Here is a 23342-nt window from a genome sequence, read left to right as displayed (position 1 = left end):
TGTTTACTATGATACTGACTAGCTTGCTTTTTTAAGTAAATTATATATGTGCACAGAGAAGACCAGAACAAAATAACCAAAACACTGCGTGTCTTCCTTCAGTGTGAGATTATAGAAATTTAACTTATTTCTGAGTTTTAGAAAATTTTTACAACCTAACACATATTTCTGCATTTTTTTTCAAAAGTTAAGTACTTTTAAATTGGACACAATTCAAAATCCCAGCCTTTGAAGGAGAGAAATTAACATTTATTTCTCATCTAACCTGTGGCCAACAGCAAATTCAAACTTTGTGGGAGCTAGATGCATATATAAATTGTGGGGGAGTCTTCCTTAAGGAAAATACAAATTTAAATTAAAATTTCTAGGGCTGCAGCAAAAGGGCCTAGGAAGGGTCCATGCAGTTAAGTGCATTAAATAAACTTCATTAGTTTCATGATAAACCTCCTTCTAAACCAGCAGAAGACATTATGTTAGGCAAATATATAAAATCTCATTTAACCCTAATTAAGACTTTTGTAGAGATAAAAATAAATAAAAATTACTATTTACACACACAGAGAACTGAGGCTCAAAGAAATTTTAAAACTTAACCAGTCCACACAACAGTGAAGTGGTAGTCTGACTCCTAAGCCAATGTTGATCAAACTGCCTCACATTCCAGGTCTCATGAGCACTTTTCTATATTAAGTTAGATCTAAGTATGTTATCTCCCAGAGCAGCATCTGTATTTTTTCAGAGACTCACACGTCAAGAAGTTACTTGTTCATTTATCACCCTGATGATTACTGCTGCACCTGGCTCTGTCGTAGTAGATGCTCTATAAACAGTTATTGAATGAATGCATTTTTAATAATCGGAATATGTGAAAACAAGAAAACAGCTTTGAAAATGTCTACTTGAATCCACAATAAATACCTTTACCCAAAAATTTTTATCAGTGAATAACCACAGATTTTTCTGAAACATATCTTGAACAAAATTTCTTTAAATGCAGGAGACATTTTTATGTTAATTTAGTTAAATAATTAAAGAGAAAGTTTGCAGTTGTGGCAAATAAAAGGTATTGCCTGGTAGTGGGCATTATCAGTAAAGGCAAAAGAAGTCAGAAAAAGTGTGAATGACTCAATAATGGCTACTCTGTCTGAGTTAATTCTGCTTTACTGCCCTTGTATAATGTTAAAGATGTTAAATATGTATTAGGTTAAATATGCCTTAGTGTTACTCTAGTGAATATGCTACATTACAGAGTAAAAAGGACTTGGCAGATGTAATTACAATTATTAATTAGCAGACTTTAAAATAGGGAGATTATCCTGGGTAGGCCCACTGTAATAAAAGGAGCCCTTAAAAGCTTCAAACGATTCACTGGTTTCCTAATGAAATTAGAATAAATTTCCTTTCCTTGGTTTACAAGATTCTGCATAACGTAGCTCCTGCTACCACTCCCACTCTTTTCCCTTGCCTTCCCCTCCTTTCCTTCTTTTTTATGTCTATGCATAGACTTTCCTTCAGCCTCAAGAACTGCTCCCAAATCTTCAAATGACTTCTTCATCATATCATTCATATCTTAGTATACATGTCACATCTTCAAAAAGACTGTCCATGATCACTTTATCAACACTGATACTGTCCTTAAACTTTTTATCACATCATGCTTGTTTTGTCCTAGAATCATATAAGATCTGAAAGGCTCTACGTTTCTACCTAATTTGCTGTGTCCCTCATCACCGTTTCCCAAACTGGAATATAAATTCTACGAGAACAGGAACCTAAATTCTTGTGCAGTGCTACTTCCTTCATACCTGGAACAGTGCTTGGTGCACAGTAAACATTCAATACATTTTGCTGAATGTATGAATGCAGATGATATAAAGATGAGTAAGACATTAACTTACAATATACTAGGTCCTCTAGTAGATTGTAACAAAAGTTTTAATACAAAGAAACGTTTGTCAAAAGATGAGAGATTAGATCATTTCCAGCTAGGTAATCAAGAAAGATATCAGAGAGAAGGAAGCAACAGAGCTAGCCTTGAAATATGTTTAGAAAATTTTCAGGGCCAGAGATTTCCACCTTGCCTGTTAGGTTAAAAAATTTAGACTTCGTCTTATACATAACGAAAAACAAAGATGTCTCAAATAAGGAAAGGTACACTATTAGAGCAAGATCAGCAAAAATTAACAGAACTAGTGTCTAGTTCCTACTTGAGGAGAAATAATCAGAAATCATATGCATACTACTAATAATTTATAGTTAAATTTAATGGTCAAAGACTTTTTCAAATGGAAAATATGATGGCAGAAAAAACACTTAAGTTTTATAATCCACCAAGAATTTAATTTTGTTTTATTTGGTGTTACTTTGGTCATTTTGACAAAAGTTACTTATTAATTTTATGTTATTAATAAAAAAACCAAAATCGTCTTTGGCGACCATTTTACTCAATTAATAAAATATTCAAATACTTGTGTACAAATGAAGGAAAATATTTTTTCTAAATTCTTAACTTGTTCTAATCTGATAAAGTTCCAGTTTTAGGACATTCAATGTTTTAAACTATACTTCCCCTGGGGGTGGCGGTGGGGGTGGGGGTAAAATCTGATTAATTTTTAAAAACTAAATGTTTAAAACAAGATTTTATGCTTCCCTGTGGTTTTTTTCAAAGTATGATTTGTTAATGTTTTAAATTTTGATCTCTACTGAAAACCTAAAACAGCAATAAAATCGTTACCAAAGGTACAATTTGCAGTACAAACTTATAAGACCTATTCATAAAGATGACATTTTAACACTAAAGAGCTCAGTGACATAAAGTCACCAAAACAGCACCAAATGTTTACGGTGTCACTGTGAATTTATGAAAGAGGAGCACAATGAGTTTTTTAAAAAATGTCTTCCTCCCAGGAAAAGATTAAAAATTATCATCACTTAACATTTAAAATATCACAAAATACCTAGTTTGGTTAATGAATCATTTATCAAGTTATAACACACAAATTAGCCCTTGGAATACATTGGAACCGATGAGGAAAAACCCAATTTTAATTGATGTCAAAAACAATTTGGAGTACATGAAAGAATAAATACATGACCAAATAATGGCAGTTACTTTATTTACTAGAACCTTAAACCAAATCCTTAGGTCAAAACTTTTATTCTTATACCAACATCCACAAATTCTTACCTTGGATGTGAAAATAATAACTTTTCCAACACTTCATATACCAATTGCAGGTAATACTGTCTAATTTTATACCCTTTTCTTTCTTTTTAAATGTCTTCTCTCTCTTGCTTTATGCTTAATTTTAAACATATAAGGCAAAGTACAGACTATAAAAATATTTCACTTCTGCATATCTGAAAATAAATGTTTGCTATTATAGGCTAAATAATCTAAACTTACTATTAAGTAAAAGAAAAAAAAATCTACCTACCTTTATTAGACTGTCAATCAAATCAGAAACCTCTGGGTCAACTTGGACCACCCCCAATAATACCCAATAGATAGATTCATTTTAAGAATTAGGAGAGTCACCTAATAAAAAGAATTTAAAATGAATACTTAATATTTTATGCTCTATGAGGGAAGAAAGGAAAATCAAAGCAAACCAATAAATGTAATTCCTTCTTTCAATATTGATTGTTTTTAAAACTAAAACTTCATATTTACTTTGTAAGACTTTTAAAACTCTCTTTGCCAAGTACTCCAAGTTTGGGTAGAATTATTTAAAGTGTCACAGCTTTTAAAGAAGCAAAAAGTAAGATTTCTTAAGAACTGGACTAAATTTCATTTCACATTCAAATACTTTAACAGACACCAGCAATCAATAAGTATCTTGATCCCAAACCAGTCTACACCTGTAATAGTCTAAAATAAAATAAGAAAAAGGCATTTTCATAATCTTTTCCCAAAGAAAGTCTACTATTTACCTCAGACAAAATAGATCTGATCAATGAAACACTTGGGAATTTCATAGGAGAGCAATCTTTTTGATATTTGCTCTTTTACAAAAAGAACAAAAAATTCTTTTTTTTTTTTTAGTCTCCTATGTAGTGATAATACAACTTGGCTGGACTTATTGATAATTTATTATATACAAATAGTCTATATAAAATCTTATTTGCCTGAAAGCTAGGAGGGTTGATTTCCCCACCTCCCACCACTTCTAAAATAGTGTTTTGTTAGTCTACAGACATGCCACCCTGAACAAGCCCAATGTCTTATCTTGGAAGCTAAGCAGGGTTGAGCCTGGTTAGTACTTGGATGGGGACCCACCTAGGAAGACCAGGCACTGAAGGCATAAATAAATAAATAAATTAGTGTTTTGTCTAATACTATTCTGGTATTAAGAACATTATGCTGCTGAAAATGTTTTTTGAAATTCTTCATAACTTAACGGTGGTTTCTTCCGAGGAGTAGTAGAATTGTGTCACTTTTTTTTAGTTTTTAAATTTTTAACAGTATTCTGTACTACTTTTACATTAACAACAACAAAAAACAGTTCTAAGCTATGCTTAACAAAAAAGTATACATAATTGCCAGCTTCTAGAAAGATCCTTCAAGATTAGTATTTTCCATCTTTCATTGCTTTCAACAGGTGACAAAATAAAAGTTCAAGCTCATCAACACTACATGTAAGGTCTTTTGTGATCTGACCCCTTCACATCTCTCCAACTTTACCCATGGCCACCGAACTACTCCAGTTATACGCTAGCCACTTAGACTCCTGTGCACTCAACATCAACCTACTGTACTATTTTGTCTCCTGGAAGGTTCTCATCCCTACTTTTTCACCTAGCTACAGCTGACCCATTTTTTTAGGACTCAGTTTAGATGACATTTCCTCAAAGCCTCTCTATGTCCTCTTGCCAGAGAACTAGATCTCCTCTACCATAATATGCTTCCAGAGGTCCCTACCTTACCAGTTATCTCATTTACCACACACTTGGGATTACTTATTTAGTGAGTGATCTTTCTCACTAAGCTCCTTGAAGACAAGACTCTTATCTTGTATAATATTATTGTTTCTCCACATCCAATATTCTGCCAGGCCCAGAGTAGTTACTCAAATATTAGTGGAATTATGAACAAACTATCTCTCATATGTCAAGATCCAATTCTGTGAAGCTATCTCTAATTATCCCAAGTAATCAGATTCTTTTCTGTCTACGTTCATGTAGTACTTAAATCAAATTGATTATCAACTCAACTTAGATCTACTTCTCCCCACAGACTGTGAGCTCTGTCTTAATTATACAAGCACTGTCCTAGGTATCTAGTAGAAATTAAATATTTGTTGAGTGAATGAAGTGTATATTCCTTGAAAAGTACAAATGGAAAAAAAAAAAAAAACAAGCATAAGATACCCTGCTCATTTCTTATTTATTTCTCCATCTTTACTAAAAGACCACAAAGCTCTAAAAGCATTTTGTGCTTATTTTAGGATTAGGGATAGGGAGCCATTAAAAGTACTAAACAATTTCTCACCCAGTTCCCTGACTTCCTGAAACTCTGCTGCTCTCTTTTTCATCCAAATTCTATTCTCACTTCTAACAATTACCTCCTTAAGCCCACAAAACTAGAGCCTTACCAGCAGTTTAGAAGCAGGGAAGTCCCACTTTAATAGGCTGGTAATGATCAGGAGAGAAACTCTTATGCCAGGACAATGAGGACAGATTAAATATTTCTGACATCCCAAACTGAAAAACTGAATACATTTTCCTCTAGAAATAGTGTTACCTCAATGTTATAAATAGTAGTTATTGGAGTTTCAACTGCTCTTGGATTAAACAGTATGGGGGCAAGGCTGGGGACATAATTAATACAGTCAATACTATTCCTAAGGGACCACACCAGATGTTTGGATTTTTGAACTACTATATACTCCTCTCTTTATATTTCCCCCTCCCACAAAAGAAAATCTGAATTTCATAACGGATTTGACATAATGTTTAACATATTTAATATAACAGCATATAAATTTATGTAACTTACATAATCAAACAGTACACTTTAATACTACTGTACTAAAATACAAGAGCGTGTACCAATAAATCAATACACCAACTTCCCTATAACTTCAAGCTCTTCAATGAATAGCCTCTCCACCTATTTATCTTAGCTGAAATATGATGACACTACTTTCTTTGCAACTTTCTCAGGGGGAGATTTTCCCCTCTCATATCCCTGTACTTTAGGCCAGATAAGAATGGTGGGATGTTGAAGGTTATCAGGGGAAGGGAAGGATGCACTCTTAGCATCCAATTACGATTTCCAAATCATTTTCCCTACTTCTTTAAACACCCAAGCTCTTTCGGACACACTATTGTATTCAGTTTGCAACTACTATTGTTCCCAGCACCCTTCTCCATTCTTACCCCAGTCATCTCTCTCAGTGACTTCAAAGTCAGTAGATTACTTATCTATTATCCTGGATTGTTTGTTTCTGAACTTCTTCACCTCCAATTACTCACTCTCATGATCATACTGAGGGCCTTGTCATTATCAATAACTGCACCAACTCCAAAATCTTAAAAAAAAACCAAAACTCAATTACCAAAGTTCTAGTTTCGGAGGCATAACTCCTTTCCCTCTAGTTTGCTCTACTATCTTCAAATGCAGTTTTCTTTTACTTCACTCAGTTCTTCAATCTCATTATTTTTCACTATCCATTTACTTTCACCTTTATTTTCCTCCTGACACCCAACAACCACCACTCCCATTCAATAACTCGAACCTTTAATTTCTCTCTCCTTCTATTACTTTTACCTAGTAATAGGTAACCTCAACTCTGGTTGAACTGAACTATTCCACTTTTGCATGCCTGCATCAGAGTCGCTTATTCAGAAAGGGCGGTGGGGGGCGGGGGTAGGGCGCGGAGCGGTGGCAGTGTGGGAATCAGTTAATAGGACTAGCTGGTTTCACTTGAAATTCACAACAATAAACGTGAAAAGGTATTTAACACTGCCTGGCAGGATAACTATCTTTGGTAGAAAGTCCTCTTTCTCAATCTCCAAGTTAACTTCTTTATACGATTTTTCTCTCTTCAAACTTGTAACACACCTATTTTCTTACCTATGACACTGTCAGTTGAACACCTACTTCATTCCATTAGAGAAAAATTCCCACATTTCCCTACCAAAGCCTACACTGCTTCCCTCCTATTAAAATAGAAAAGGCACCCCTGCTCCTCACTTGGGTAATGAATTCCAACTACTCTTGTCTTTTCAAGAAGTTACCTTTGATTAGCTTCCGTATAAACTATTTCTTCTTTTCTAATGGATTATTTTCATGAACACACAAATGAGTTCCAGTATCACTCACTTTTACAAATCCCACTCCCCCATACACATACACACTAGATATGACCTCATTTCTCTGTTCTACTCACAGCAAAACTACTTTATCTAGTGGTCTTCATTTCCTGTCTCTATTTTCTGCCTCTAATTCATTCTTTAACCCACCCTAATCCTAAACAATTTCTTGAAGCTCAATTGTCAAGGTCACCAATGACCGCCATGTGGCCAAATTCCATTGCCCTTATCTTAATACAACAGCCTCTTCAGTAATATTAGAAAAAGCTGATCAGTCTCTTCTACCTGAAATAGCTATATTCTCTTAGCCTCCATGACATATTCTCCTGGATTTCCTCCTTCCTCTAACTACCTTCAATGGGTTCTGCCTCTTTGCTAGTCTTTTAAAAGATAGAGTGCCTCAGGGCTTGTTCTAGGACTGCTTTCTCTCTTTAACGTTTTCTCACTTAATCATAAGGCTTCAAACATCATCTATATGATGCTAAATCTCAAATTTATATCTGCATCCTAAACTTCTCCTCTATCTACCTGATATTTCATTTGGATGTTGGATACATTTAAAACTAAACAGACACTTGATCCATAAATCTCCTTGCTCCCTCCCCACCAGACTTAAATCTTTCAAATTCTTACTCCTCTAAAGACCATCCTCTAACAAAATATTTAGGCAATTTTCCCCTCAGTTTCATCATATAGTGGCAGCCTTATTCTTCTATACTATTCCAGCAGCATAAACATGCCAGCACCTTAAAAATTTGGTTATAGTCAGAATTCATTATTTTGTAAATAAAAGATACCCATATCTACTCAGATTTCTGAATGACATCTGGACTCTGAAGCTAGGTTAAAGTAGTCGTAACATCTACAGATGAGGTAGCTGAGATTTTACCAATGTGTTAAAGCCAGAGGATTTATTCTACAATTTCTAAGAGAAAGCAACATTCCCAGTTTATATGAGTTTTCTTCTCATCAGACATCAAACATAATAAAAATAAATCACTGAAAAAAGCTTGGCAATCAAACAAGCATTTTCCTTAGTGCATAAATAATAGAAAGGTATATAGCATTCTGAAAGCCTTAGGCTTCTGCATAAATTCACCTTGAGATCACCATAAACGCCAAATATAAGACTGCTGATCCAATCTTTATTTAAATTGGGGGAGGGAGGGGCATGGTTGGGGAGGTACTGCAACCAACTTCCAAAAAAATCCCCAATGATTTTTAAATTCTGGTATTCCAGCCTTTGTTTAATCCTCTCCCATGGTTAATAGAGCTGACCTGCATGACCAATAAGATATTGCAGAAGTGTGTGTCTTCTAAGGCTAGGTCACAAAGACACTGTAGTCTCCTGGATTGCTCACTCTGGAGCCAGCGGCCATGTTGTGAGGATATTTAAGTCACCCTTTGGAAAGGCCAATATGGAGCCCAGACCAGCATCAACTTGCCATCTAAATGAGTGACCTTGGAAGCAGATCTTCCAGCACCAGTCAAGTCAATAAATGTTGCTCAAGTAGACAGAGAATAAACAAAATATACAGATTCTTTCGCCTTATTGTAATCCACAATGAAAATTCCTCAGAACCACCTTCTTGTTTGGCTAGTAAATGAGCAAACCTAGCCAGATTTTTCCAAATTACTTTTAATCTTGGGACCACTTTTGTTAAACTACAAACGAGTAGGATTTCCACCTTGATGTATCAGGTAATCAGATACTAACAGAAAACTGTTTATCCTCTTCCAGTATCTGATTTGTAATTTTGTATCTGATTTGTAATTTTTGAAGTAAAAAACTATTCTGAAGCTTGATTAAGAGTTATCATGATTTTAAATTCTTAAGTATGTCATGTTCCACAATGTTAATTTTCTTATAGAAACACAAATTAGACCTACCATAATAGTATATGTATTTGCCCTCCTAAAGAATATTTATAGCAATGAGTTTCTGTGGACTATAGCTTGAAAGGCTAAACAAGGAACTGGTAACAGTGACTGCCTCTGTGGAGGGGAGTAGGAGATTAATTTTCATTTCATAAATACTCTCGCAGATTTTGAAATGTGTACTACATGCATGTAATGTCTGCTCAAACATAAAATATTTTTAAGACTCTTTTCTTAACAAAGCTGCATTTTTTTTACATTTAAAATGAGAGACCTAAAACAACTTTAGTACTTATTCAAAATTGTGAGAATAAAGGAAAACTTCACTAAAATGGAACTGAGAGGCCAGAAGGGGGAGCTGTCACATAATACCACTTGATGTCAATTATAGGAAGCATGATCAGTTACAGACCCCAACAGAGAATCATCAACAGGAAAGAATAATCAATTATTGGCTCCAAGAGGAAAAGATATACACTGCATTTCTTACATAAAACTGAATGGAGCAACTCAGCCAATGAGTTCATTTTCCTGAATTCTCGCTTTTCTTCAATGGACTTTTGTTCAAAACAATCCCTCTCAATTTCTTCCTCCTTTTTCTCCATAAAATAACATTCCTTTCTTTTATTGTTGGAGTTACCTGAGGCTTTTGCCATGGCTTGCTTGTCCCAAATTGCAATTCTTTGCTATTCCTGAATAAATCTATCTTTGCTGGTAAAATGATTTATTTTTTTAAAATTTTAATCAAAAAAATTTTTTTAAGTTTATTGAGGTAACATTGGTTAATACAATTATATAATTTTCAGATGTACATTATAATTTGACATCTACATATTCTATTGTGTGATTACCACCCAGAGTCCATTTTTCTTCAGCTACCATATATTTGATCCCCTTTACCCATTTTGCCCTCCCCAACCCTGTATTTGAACACCTTTACCCTGTCTACCTCTTCCTTCCTCCTCCACTCCCTACCCTCTGGTAACCACTAGTCTATTGTCCATGTCCCTGAGTCTCTGAATAACTGACTGTTTTAAGGTTGACAAAACCATGCTCACTACTTTTTTTGGTCTACCAAGTAAGACATTATCTTAGCACCTTATTAGTGCCTACATTTAATTTTGAGGCCAGGTCACAAGTTACATGTTAACAACTCTGGCAACAACCAAAATGATATGACAAGAAACAATCTGGCTTTGGTAATATAAATGTGATTTAAAAAATTTTGTATGTACATCAGCTTTAGAAAAGTTATGTGATATAGTTGCTCTCTGTATCAATCACTTCAGAAAAATATTTGGAAAAAAGCATAGTTAAAACATAGTAAGTCCTCATTTTGTAGATGTAAAAGCTAAATCACAAAGTTTTAAGTGATCTGTCCTAATCTAGTTAAGGCAGAGCCAAAGACTTGAATCCCAGTTTCATTTTCCACTAAATGAAAAAGAGAAGGTACATATAGCCTATTATCAGACATGAGAAGGAATTCTTTTCCTGTGGCTCTTCCAAAGATAACAGACTATTTATTACAAATAACTTTATGCCAGTAAATTAAAAAATTTAGATGAAAAAGACAACCTCTTAGGGGAAAAGACAGAAAACTTGATCAGGCTTAAAAATGAGAAGTGAACTTAGTAATTAAAAACAAAACTCTCAGCCCAGATGGCTTCTCTGACAGATTTTAACAAACATTTAAGGAAGAAATAATTTCAATCATACAAAAGTCTTTCCAGAATAGAAAATAAAGGTCAGCTCATTTTATAAGGATAGCATAATGCTGATTTCAAATCCTGAAAAGGGCAATACATTGGCCATCTCATTCATTAACACTGGTGCAAAATCGTAAACAAAATATTAACAAACTGGACTCTGCAAAACATAAAAAGGATAATATAGTACAACCAAGTTAGGTTTAACCCAAGAATCAGGTTACATTTAACAATTAAAATGAAATTTAATTCAATATATTAACACTAAAGGAGAAAATTCCTATGATAATGAAAAGTTCCCGCTCAAAGCACAAAATTCAAACTAACAAAACAAAAAACAAAACTCTTAGTAAACTAAGTATAGAAGGGAACTTATTTAATATGGTAAAGGTTTTAACAAAACCAAAGCAAAATAAAAATACCTTCAGCAAACAAACTTGAGAGTGAAATGTTAAAAGCTTTCTTTGAAATAAGGAACAAGACAGGGAGAATAGCTCTGGGATGATGTCAGTACTCTATTTCTTTTCTCTTTTTTAAATTTTATTTTATAATTAGTTTCAAGTATACAGTACATTGGTTAGACATTTATAAGTGCCCTATTTCTTGACTTGGTTGATGACTTCATGTGTGTTTACAGTAACATTAAGTTTTTCACTTTATGTTTTATGTACAATCTGGAATATATGTTAAAGAAATACTTGGAGATGAACAAAAGGCTGACTTAGACTATCACTCAAGCTCAGCAACTCTGTAGGTCCTAATTTTTTTTCCCCATTATGATTAATTTCAAACCAATTAACATATATTGGGCCTATAAAGCATTGTACAATCTGGCAACATGTACTACGAACCTTAAAAATGTTTATATCCTATAATCTGGTAACTCCATTGTCTATGAACCTATCCTAAGGAAAAGGCCAAAATAAATATGAAAAAAATCTATAATGTGCTAAGATGTTCATGGCACATGTTTTTAAAAAAATAGAAAATAACTAAATAGCTATAGGGAATAGTTAGAAAAAATAATTCTTTCAATGGAATTATTAAGCAGTAAATAAAAATAAGATTTACAGAATAGTCTAAGAAAGGTATATAACCTAACATTTAACAAATTAGATATACACATACATTTATACTATGACGAAAGTGGGGGAAAAAAGTCCCAAGCACAGAAAGAGAAGAGAAAAAAGAGGGAGGGAGGGAGTGGCGGAAAAGGACAAAAACTACAGTGGTTTTCTTTCTTTGATGAGCTTATGGATGTTACCTGTACTTTTTATTACATTTCCTGAATTTTCTTTAATGACTGTATAAAACTTTAAATAATGGGGTATATTACAAGAACTGAACAAAATGATCACAAATTTAATGTATCTTAAATGTAAAAAAAATTACTTCAAAATGTATCTTTAAAATGTCAATTTTATCTGAGTATGATATTATTTAGGTAAATTATTTTCTAATATTTGAATTACATAATCTATGATACACTATTTAGAATAAAGATAATTTCTAATTATATTTATTATTCAAGATGACATAACATAAAAATTATAATAATTAGATTGCCAAAGATATATTGTCTCAGTTTTCTTGCTAATATTTCCATAATTCTAAACCAGTTTGCTCCTTGAGAGGTAAAGGAGAAAATGATCTATAAACAGTCCTCAAGTAGTCATTTCTGTGAAAACAAAATAACTTAGTCTCTGAATAAAAGATTGCTACGGCTCCTCATTTCCTTGAGCAGCAATTTTTCAACCTTAGCGTCGCCAATACCCTGGTATTTTCTGACCAGTTGTGAGGTATATCTCAAGTAATTTGATATCAAAAATAAAGTATGTGTTTTTAATGCTTATCATGAGAGATAATAATAAACTGAAGCAAACGTTAAGGTTATCCCTATATCACTTAACATAGTATGCATTCCAATATACTTTACTGAGGGAGAGCCTATAGGAAAGATAAATTTTACATGCTGGGAATTCCACATTTACTTATTCAGTATTTACTGAGCATCTATCAGAGGCAAGGAATTAGAGGCACTGTGCTAACAAGAGAAAGAGGTGAAAATTATTAGATCATAGGATTAAATATAACTAAGTTATTTTATCACTTAAGCCTTAAAATGACTAACCAATCCTACTTTTCACTATTTGCCAGCACAAACATATTTTCCATTTCTCTGACTTTCTTTTAGAGTACTCCCAGCTTTGCCAGCTGCCATACCTCTGCTCAAGCTGTTCTCAAGCCGAAGTGCTTTTTGTTCATTTACAAGCAACTGTATAATGCTCACAATATGCCAGGCACTGTTCTTGGCATGAGAGTAGGAAAAATCTTTTCTATACTCTGAAGTCCAAGTCAAATCCCATCTTTCTCACTATCCTCTCCAGACTCTGAATGCATAACAATTATTGTCCAAAACAGTGGCTCCCAATCTTTGATAGAAGAAACTACTTCTAGTATCAAAACATTTCATGAATCTCATGTTTACTCCCCAAGTGATATCACTTGGTCCCATGGCCCTAAATACTACTTCTGCACTGATAAGTTCCAAATGTATACCTCTCACTTCAACTCTCCTAATATAAACTGATAAGTACCTCAAACATAGCCACATTCAAAACAACTCCTGATTTAAATCTGCAAATCTGCTTCCCACCAAACCTTTTACCTACCTTGTTCCACAGTGCTTATCTCAGTAAACGTACCACCTTTCACCTAGTTGCTCATGTCAAAAAACTTGGAGTCGTCCTTTACTTCTCTTTCCCTCACACTCCATATCTGATCCATTAATAAATTCTAATTACTCTACTTCTTTGCTCCCCACTACCTTGTCCAAGAACCACATTTCCAATCTACATTATTCATATATTCCAAACTGGTTTTTTCGCTTCCATTCTTGCCTCATACAATCAATTTTCTACATACAGTCAGAGTAATCCTCTTAAAAAACAAGTCAAATTGGATAGTCCATACTTAAAACTCTTTGATGGTTTCCACTGCACTCAATAATAAAATCAAGTCTTTAAATGATCTTCAATGCCCTACTTTATCTAGCCTCTGCCCATCTGCCCCTACTCCCTGTCCTATTACCACTCTCCCTTTTACTAGCTCTGCTTCAGCCACACTAGCCTCCCTGTTGCTCTTCCAACATGTCAAACATGCTTCCATCTTAGAAGACGCTGTTCCCTCTACCTGAACATTTTCCCTCACACAGTTCTGTGACTTACTCCATCTCTTCATTCAGCTGTCTCAGCTCAAAGGGCTTTTCAAGAAGCCTTTCCCTCACCAATCTATCTAAAGTAACATCCCCTTATTCTCTATCCTCTGAACCTGCTTTACTTCAAAGCCTATTAACTTCCTGATGTATGCGTATACACATATGTATAATGAGTACTGACTGAGTCTCTCACTAACATTTAATGTCAAACGGAGCACAGGCTCTGTTTTGTTTACCATTGCTGCCACATTATGTACTCTCAGTAGGCTCTCAAAAATATTTGTTAAACAAATGAATGATAATTACTTTTAAGTTTGTTGAGAAAATGACAAAAATACTACTAGAATTTAATAAGCCTTTCAAATGAATTCATACTCTATTAATCACAAGAGCATCACATACATGCTTTGGTGGTAGATGGAGAATGTACATGATTCAGAGTTCAATAACAACTACTGAAGGAACAGGGCCTTCTTATATTGCTCTGCTCCTTGCCACAGACTTCCTTCTTGCATCATTCATTAATTCTTTCCATAAAGTTATTGTGTACTACTAAACAAGAGAGTATTCTAGACATTAAGAATACAAAGATACTTAAGACAAGGTAATGCATTAGACATATAAAAATAATACACACAGGTCTACACCATGCTACCCTGGACAAGCCCGATCCCGACTGATCTCAGAAGCTAAGCAAGGACAGGCCTGGTTAGTACTTGGATGGGAGATCACCTAGGAAGACCAGGTGCTGTAGGCATAAAAAAATTAAAAAATAAGGAATTGTAAGCTGACAAGGTCCTTGCAATCTGTAAGGTCAACCAAGGGTTGCCTCGTCTAAAAATAATAATAATAATAATAATAATACACACAGTATGACATGTAATAGAGGTATACAGGTTATAAAATTGTAGTATGACAAAGGAAGTAATAAACTTCTTAGGGGTAGGTGTTTAGAGACGGTTTCAGCAGTGATGAGACTCAACAAATACTTGCAAAATCAAATAAAAAAGATATTCTTCATTTTACTTTATAGGTAAAATGAGAGTATTAAGTCTAGAAGTGCTGCAGTAATTTGCTACCATGAGATAAGCTAGCCTGAGAATGAAATCAAAACAAGGGGAATGACGGCAGAATGAATCACAGAGAAATTGAGCTAAGTCCTTGATGATTTCATGTGAGCCACTGGATGAAGCCTTAGTTGAAGTACAAGATCTAATCATTCCCTTTATTGTTTAAGCAGTTTGAGTCTGGTTTTCTGTCATCTGCAATATAAGAATACAGATGAATCACAGTGAATTCTTTCAAAAAGCATTTGCCTATTTCAGTGCGTAGAGACACTGATGGCATTTTTGAAGGGATGATTCTTGTTTCGTGGGCAAACATTGTAGGACATTTGGTGTATCTGGTCTCTAACCACTGTCAGTAGGACCTCACATATATTTCCAAATGCCTCCTACTCCCAAGGGAAACCACAAATCTATTTCTTAAGTTGTTATATGTACCCATTTCTCACAGTGGCGCCACCAAGTATACTTAAATATATTTAACATCAACCTTTGAACTGGGATATACCGCTCAAATATCTTAATTTTACATAATATTCAATTTTAAACAGTTATCTGTGACTATCTAATGTTTGACCAAAATGTGATGTACAGCTTATATGAACTCTTGGGATAAGCAGTACTTTAAGTTTGCTACTACTATCTGAAAATTCTTATTTATTTAAACTTACTTTTCCATACAATGTTATGGCGGTATGTCACTGAAATGCCAGGTAGCAGATTTTCCTGTTCCCTTGCAACTAGGGCATGAGTGTACCAGGATAAATGTCTGATATAGGGGTTCTATGAAAGATTTACTTGCCTAATCAAGAGATGGGAGAGCAAACGTCTTCTCCCATGTCTTTGGTGGCTATGTGAGAATGTGATGCATGGAGCAGAAAGAGCAATCTGCAACTGTGAGAGGACAAGCCTGAGCATAAAGGTCAGCACATTAAGGATAAAGATGGAAAGCACCTGGATCCTTGGTAACATCATTGTGCAACTCAACTGACTAACCATGTAATCCTCCAACTCCAGACTTCTTTTTATATGAGATACGGTACCAGTCCGTGGCCTGTTAGGAACTGGGCCGCACAGAAGGAGGTAAGGGGCGGGGAGAGCAAGCAAAACTTCATCTGTATTTGCAGCCACTCCCCAGCTCTAGTATACCACCTCAGCTCCACCTCAGATCATAAGACATTAGATTCTCATAGGAGCACTGGTCCCTGATGCCAATAAAGGTTGAGGACTGCTCGTTTAAATCACTGTTAGTTGGGTATTATACAGCCTGGGACTGAACTAATTCAAGATCTGACAGCTGAAAAGGAGGAGAAGAACCAAGATGACTGCAAGGTTTCAAGACTGGGTAGCTGAAAGAAAAGTGGTTAAAAAAGAGAAATCAGGAGGAAGAGGAATTCTTACATACACATGTAAAAACACTAGGTGAGGGTCGGTGGATGAAAATCAAATTGATTCAACTGTTACGAGTTAAGCTTAAAGAAGCACATCTAAGACAGAGATATACAGCAAGCCATAGAAGTGAGAAGCAGAGTTACAGAGCTGAGAATCGGCCACACAAACACAATGATTTATATCATCCAAAAAAAAAAAAAAAAAAGGATACAATCACCAAGAGAACACAAAGAAAAGCACAGAGATTCTGAGGACATTGGTTATCTTCTAAGGATCCATTCTACTGCCTCCTCATTTGAGATGGAATTCGTCCATCAGCTAGGCCAAATAGAATCCCATCTCTCCTGACAAAGATATTGTGACAGACTTGGCAGCATGACCTTCATTTACGCAATCAGAGTAGAGCTTAGGACTTTTGGGAAAAGTATAGAATATTCTCTCTCCTTTTGGAAGTAAAAGAAGGCTATAATATGCACATTGCTGACAGCCATCTTTTTACTAGGAGGAAAGCCAGTCTGAGCATGAAGCCCAAACAGGAGGACAAAGTTGAGAGAATAGCAAAAAAATGGAACCACAGCCCTGATGATATATGCTGGTGAACAAACTACTCTTTAAGCCAGTGCTATCTATGCACTTACCAATTACACGAGCCAATACATTTCTTTCTTTTTTTTTTTTTTTTTAATCCAGTTTGCAACCTAACTGATGTAGGGAACAGCTGTGTTTAAGGTGAAGAACAAAATCAAGCCAGTCCAGGTATAAACTTTCGAAGAAGGAGGAGACTTAGAAAGTACAATGCAAAAGAATCAAGAAATCAGATCGTTTAATACCTATAGGGTATATTTCACAAACTGTCTAAGTAAACCAAAGATGAGCAAGAAAAGGCCATTAGATTTGGTGATTGGGAAGTTATAAGTGACTTTTAAATAGCAACTTCAGTGCTGAAATAGTAAAGGAAGTCAAAGTGCAAAGAAAAGAATAATTAATTTATATTTATTCAAAACTACATAATGTACCAAACACTTTGACAGACATTTAACATTGTTAAACTCTTTTAATTACAATTCTGTGAGGTAAGTATAACATTCTATTTTATAGATAAAGAATAGAGTCTGAGTAGTAACTTGACCAGTCACATAGCCACTAAGTGGTTTTAATAGACTTCAAACCCAGATCTATCTGGCTCAAAAGTCAACTTTCTTCCTACTACATCAAACTACTGGGATTAAAAGAATTAGTCTTTAACATTTTTCCTGTTTAGGAAAAAAAAGTGAAGCTGCTGCCAGCATTAACATCACGCATAGGAATGCTACGTTTTCTAAGATTTGACATTTTCAGCGACAGAGAATTACTATATTTTGTATATGGAAATCCCACTACTGAAAACAGAATGCTATAAATAGAATGTCATCTGTTTCCAAAGACTATCGATATACTAGAGTGACACAAAAATAATAAAAGCAAGATATTTTGTGGCGAACTTTGGAGATAAGGTTAGGACTGCAATCCGCAAGTTATCTCGGGGTAAATGCTGCAGCCACAAGCGTCGCTGGCGAGTATTCTCGCGACAAAAGGGAAATGAATTAAAGAATACAGGAGCACATTAGGCTCAAGACTCAGAATGGCTTCTTTGAGTTGTGCAGCACACGGCACTGTATCTGGCAGCCCCAGAAAAGATATAAGCATGTATGTAGGCTAGGGAGGGAGAAATTGAAGGGTAAGAATGGACAGTTTTAGAGATATAAAGATGGGGAGGGTTGATTGTGGACACATCTGGAAGGGGTTGCTCTTGAAAAAAAGGAAAGATATGAGTAAATAAGGAAATGATACGGAGATGGAAGAGACTGAAGTGGAGGGAGTATACCTCAGACAGCTGAGATTTCTCTCAGTAAAGGAAGCGATCGAGTTATTTGCTACAGGAAACTTTATGAAATGAGACAAAAAACAACACCATCAACATTAAAGACCCAGAAGAGAGCAAAGCACAAATTGCTATGAAAACTAATACCCTTACATAACTGTCTCACCCATCTTCAGGATTTCAGGGGTCAGATCAAACTGACAAAGCTAGTGATGAGGCTTATTCAGGAATGGGGACTAGAAAGGTAAATCTACATAAAGTAGATCTTCCCTTGGTTACATAGGGAAGCAAATGAAATTAGCTGGAGAATAATGGGTTGGATGAACAGACAGGTTCAAAATGAGAGAGTGGTAGGGAAAGTAGACTATGAGTGGAAGAGTGAGATTTTAAGGAGAGTTTGTGGTTAGAGATGTCTTTTGACACAATGCTTCAAATTATTTTGCAAGAGGCAGTGAACCATTGATTGGGGCTCAGCAGTCCTACACTCTTCAGCCAAAAGCACAGAACTGAGAGACAATCAGCTCTAAAAACATGCAGTTCTTGGCTGTAGAATAGTGAAGGTTAGCAACAAATGAAAGAACTAGCCTATACAGAAAACAAACAAAAATATCTCCCCTTCTTTAAAACTGAACAATTCTATCTCCAAATTTAAGAAATTCATTAAGAGATCATAAAATCTACGATTAAGAACGGAACATGTTATGTGTCATGAGACAGAATGAAAAGTAAACAAATCTGTCAGGCCAATTATAACATTATAACTCACATGTAAAAGATTTTTAGGATAGAATTCCAATAAGGCAAGGATAGTTTGTGTTTTAGTAACTCTGGAGAGCACCTAGCAAAATTTAAACAAAATGATATTGCTCAATTTAATGTTAATAAAAAAGGTCCACCTATTTGCGATCTCAAAGAACAAGCTACCATTTATAATCCCATTTTTACAATCTGGGGGCTCTTGACACATTATTCAACTACAGGAAAAGATGGGAGAATCAGCTATGGTACCTCTGTCCACTACTACCACTTATAAACTCTGGCATAGTACCATTACACCATTTATTCTGATTCTTCCTTATCCCAGTAAAAGCGGAAGAAGAAATGAGACTGGCACAGCCTAAATTTTATGGAAAATATCAAGTACCATAAGGACTGTTAAGTAGTAGCAACAATGGTGAATCCAAGAAATTGGAGAAGTTTTGAGTTTAAAAATCTCTTCTCTATTTTAGTCCTTTCTAAATAAAACAAAGGGCTGTACAATATGGGATTCTAAAGCTTCATTGGGTAATTTAAAGCTAATATTGAATAAAAGAACAAAATCATTTATCTTGTGCTATTAAATATCTCACATTCATAAGGACTTCTTTTTAAAAACGAACACATCTCAATTCTTTCACTAGATCTAGAAAACTTACCCCCCGCCCCCCCGCCTCAAAAGTTTATTGACTAAAGATTTACTATAGTCAGAAAGAGATGAATTTAGATGAACAATCATTTGCCATCAAAGGCACCATTCCTCTACTTTGCAAAAGTTCGATGGGCCAAGGAGCCAAGCTCTCCCAAACCATCCTGGTGTCCTGGGGACTTGATTCCTTCATCAAGGTGAACAAAACTGAATAGCCTCTGGATAACCAGCCTTTTCTTTGTAATTCTATTTGTCAGGCTATTGGGTAATCTTCCAGACAGTTAAAGAAACTTTTAAAAGAAAAAGAGGGTCGAAACGAGGAAGATGGGGAGGTGACTAAATAGGAGAGGCGGACGACCCACCCACCTAACGCGAAGGAGACGGCTTGCAGGGGTGACGCTTCACTTCATCAAGAGCCAAGAAGGGTGCGGAGGGCGGCCGGCGTCACGACCCCCACCCACTGTGTGAGAACCAGCAAAGGCAGGGGCCAAATGGAGGCCTGAAACTGGGTGCGGGGAGTGGGGTGGGACGTGGGGACAAGAGAGCCGCAGAGTCGGGCCGAACGCACCACTAGCGTCCCGTGCAGCGGCGGGGCAAAGCCAAGACGACTTGCCGGGGTAGGAGACGCCAATGTCTGCAGCCTCACTTACCTGCCAGACGCTCGCCCCGCGGCCAGAAGCACGGGCGCCGCCCGGGAGCTTCCTCTCATGCGGGATACAGCCTTTGCCGCCGCTGGAGCTCCAGGACCCGAGGGCAGAGAGTGGTACAGAAGCGGGCAAAGCGGCTACCGGACCCAAGCCCAAGGAGGAGTACATAGGGGGCACCCGGGAAGGCAACCCCGTCTTCACCTTTTTCACCAGTACCCAACAACGCTTCCCGGGGACAGCATCACGCCAACGTCGGCCCGCTGCTCCCGGGCCTTCGCCCGCAGCTCCCCCCAGCAGCGGCCGGGTTTCCGGCGGCAACACCCCGCCCCCTCGCTACTTGGCCTCCGCCATCTTGTTGGAGGCGGGAAGAACACAGTGCGCATGCGTGCCCGGAGATTGTCGGTGCCCCGCAGCCAGGCGAAGAAGCGTCCTGATGCGCAGCCGTGTTGACCGCTGCACTTCAGCCACCGGGTTCCGCTTCCCTCTCCTGCGGTTTGCGCGACTGCTATTTGCGAAGCGGAACCTCAGAGTCGCCAGACCTCCAACCCCTTCCTGAACTGTGCTGCAGCCAAATTAGTAGACCCTTCAGCGCAACCCACAGTCAGTCATTCTGCCAACATCTTTCTAATGCCTACTACGTGCCAGTTCACCAGCTAGGCGCTGATGATGGGAGGGTTAATAAAGCTTGGCTCCAGCCCTAAAGGAGCTTCTAATCCAGTGAAGACGGAGATGAACGAATAATTCCCTAAATTATCGTTTGTAGCTGTGCACCATCCCCTCCGCCGGCCTCACAATTTTAATTCAAAACATAACCTTTTGGAGAAGTCCTTTCTGTTTGTCTCACACAGTTTGATCGTCCTTTGCCTTGAATTACCTCTAGGTTAATTTCAACATTAACTCAAATAATATTTGAGTTTCCATTATATATTAGATACTGTTCTAGGCTCTAGGTTTATTGCAGTAAGAAATATAAACTCCTGAAACTTACATTCTAGTTGGGAAGAAAATACAATTAAAGGCAAAAATGAATCAACAAAATAACGTTTGATAGTGTTAAGGGATGGAAAGAGAGCAAACCACAGGGGCCAGGAGTCATGAGAAGATATGGGATAGAGCCTTCCAGACAGAGGGAACAGCAAAAGAAGAGGCCGGAGGTGGGAAGGAGACGAGCACACAAGAGGGACAGAGAGAATAGGTGCCATGGACAGTTGGAGGAGATGAGGTCAGAGGGAAACAAGAGCCAAATAAGGTAGGACTTCGAGGCCATGGCAAGAATTGGATTTTATCCCAAGCGGCCCCTCTAATCTGCTGAGACTGCCACAACAATTCCTCTTCAAACACCTCTGACTCCTGATTGCCTCGCTGTTTTGTACATACCGATTCCACTGTCTCAAAGATCCTTACTCTTGTTTTATACATGTCTAGCCTGTCATCTTTCAGGTTTCAGTTTAAACTGCACCGCAGAAGGTATAGTTTTCCTAACCTAAGTCTCCCTCCTGCCCTCCCATTAGTCTCCATCATTGCACCTGATCATTTCTTTCATCGCACTCAACATGTTTTTAAGTAATATATTTACCGTTTCTTCACTGTCTCCTCACTACACTGTGAACTCTATGAGGGAGGGAAGATGTTTTCACTACCAATGAATACTGCATGCCCAGCACCATGCCTGGCATGAGTGGTCACTCAATAAATGTCTGAATTATTGAGACATTTATTGGTTTGTCAGCACTTAAGTAGTCAGTAGAATGCTACATTGTTTTTTTACTTGTTTGTTATTAAAATTAAATGCCAGTTGTTTTCTATTAATATGTCTCCTCAACTAGATTAGAAATAGGAACTTTGGAAAGGGGGGTGGGAATCAGATGGAGAAGAATAGGTAGGTGATGGTGGGGCAGTGGGCAGAAATTGTGTTGCATATGTTTGCAGGACTGGGAGAAGAAAGGCTTCAATTTAATGGAGGACCTATTATATATGCTAAGTACTTGATCTCCATCACAGCCCTGCTAAGTAGTTATCCTCATTTTTATACATAGAAAAAATCACACATTAAAAGATAGCACTGACTCTATAGCCCACGCTCTTCCCATCTAGAGAAATTGGATTTGAAGATGGGCTTATTTGGTGATTTGACTCTATGTCATGAGCAAGCTTTCATTAGAGGTAGACTACGGGAGTCTTAGAATCCCAATTATATTGCTATTCTTGTATAGGGTCTCAACAAAGGGCCTAATTGGAAACTACTGTCATTCTTTTCTTTTGGAATGAAGCAGAGCTCATTTCACCATTGCCTTTTCATGTTTTTTAAAAAATGTGTATTTCTTTTTATTCATATCTTCTATGTTTTATCAAAGGAGGAAAGGAGGTACCAGAATAATGGGTACATATCCTAAGTGCTAGCTACATCCCCTTGGTTAGGCTTGTTATGTATGAATAGCTCACTCGTCTAGCTTACTCGTCTAAGATGGTTCTCTGGCAAAGAGTAACAGACTCACTGCAACAATCACTTATCCCATTTACTCATCAAAATTACACGCCATCATTTCCCTCTAAACAGGATAGCTGCCTCAGGATAGCTGGGAAGAACTACTAGAAAGAATGGGGCTGATATCTTATGTCAGGGGCCATTCAGTTCTTATATGAGGAAAATGATATACTATAACTCATGAAAACATACGCTTGTCAACCAAATCCCGTTAGTCTGTATGCAAACCAAGTATTAAGTGGGAATATACACCTAAAAAGACTTCCCTCCGCCCTTCTACCCCAGTGTAGTGTAATTCTTCCTTGGAATAAATCCTGGAAACAAGACAATTTCTTCAGTTACTTTGGTATTCTCTCCTCTTATAGTTACT

General features: G+C 36.7%; 1 protein-coding gene and 1 pseudogene across 7 annotated transcripts in view; one reads left to right on the top strand and one right to left on the bottom strand.

The window, feature by feature from the left end:
* The window catches only part of APC (APC, WNT signaling pathway regulator), a 115655-nt gene extending 94803 nt beyond the window's left edge, over window positions 1-20852 (bottom strand). For 3 of the 7 annotated variants that reach the window (XM_023533619.1, XM_023533617.1, XM_023533622.1), the window contains exon 1: window positions 20491-20852. Coding sequence is in view for 5 of the 7 variants with exons in the window: in XM_023533617.1 (XP_023389385.1) it covers window positions 20491-20655 (165 nt within the window). In the remaining 2 variants the exon portion in view is untranslated. The remainder of the gene's footprint in view (window positions 1-20490) is intronic. The other 4 variants (XM_023533614.1, XM_023533620.1, XM_023533621.1 and 1 more) reach the window with 2 other exon arrangements.
* LOC111743081 lies at window positions 14758-14875 on the top strand (annotated as a pseudogene).
* Window positions 20853-23342: the final 2490 nt, after the last annotated feature.

Source organism: Pteropus vampyrus, unplaced genomic scaffold, assembly GCF_000151845.1.
Source record: "Pteropus vampyrus isolate Shadow unplaced genomic scaffold, Pvam_2.0 Scaffold106, whole genome shotgun sequence".
Lineage (NCBI taxonomy): Eukaryota > Metazoa > Chordata > Mammalia > Chiroptera > Pteropodidae > Pteropus > Pteropus vampyrus.
This window is presented reverse-complemented; position numbering and strand designations above follow the sequence as displayed.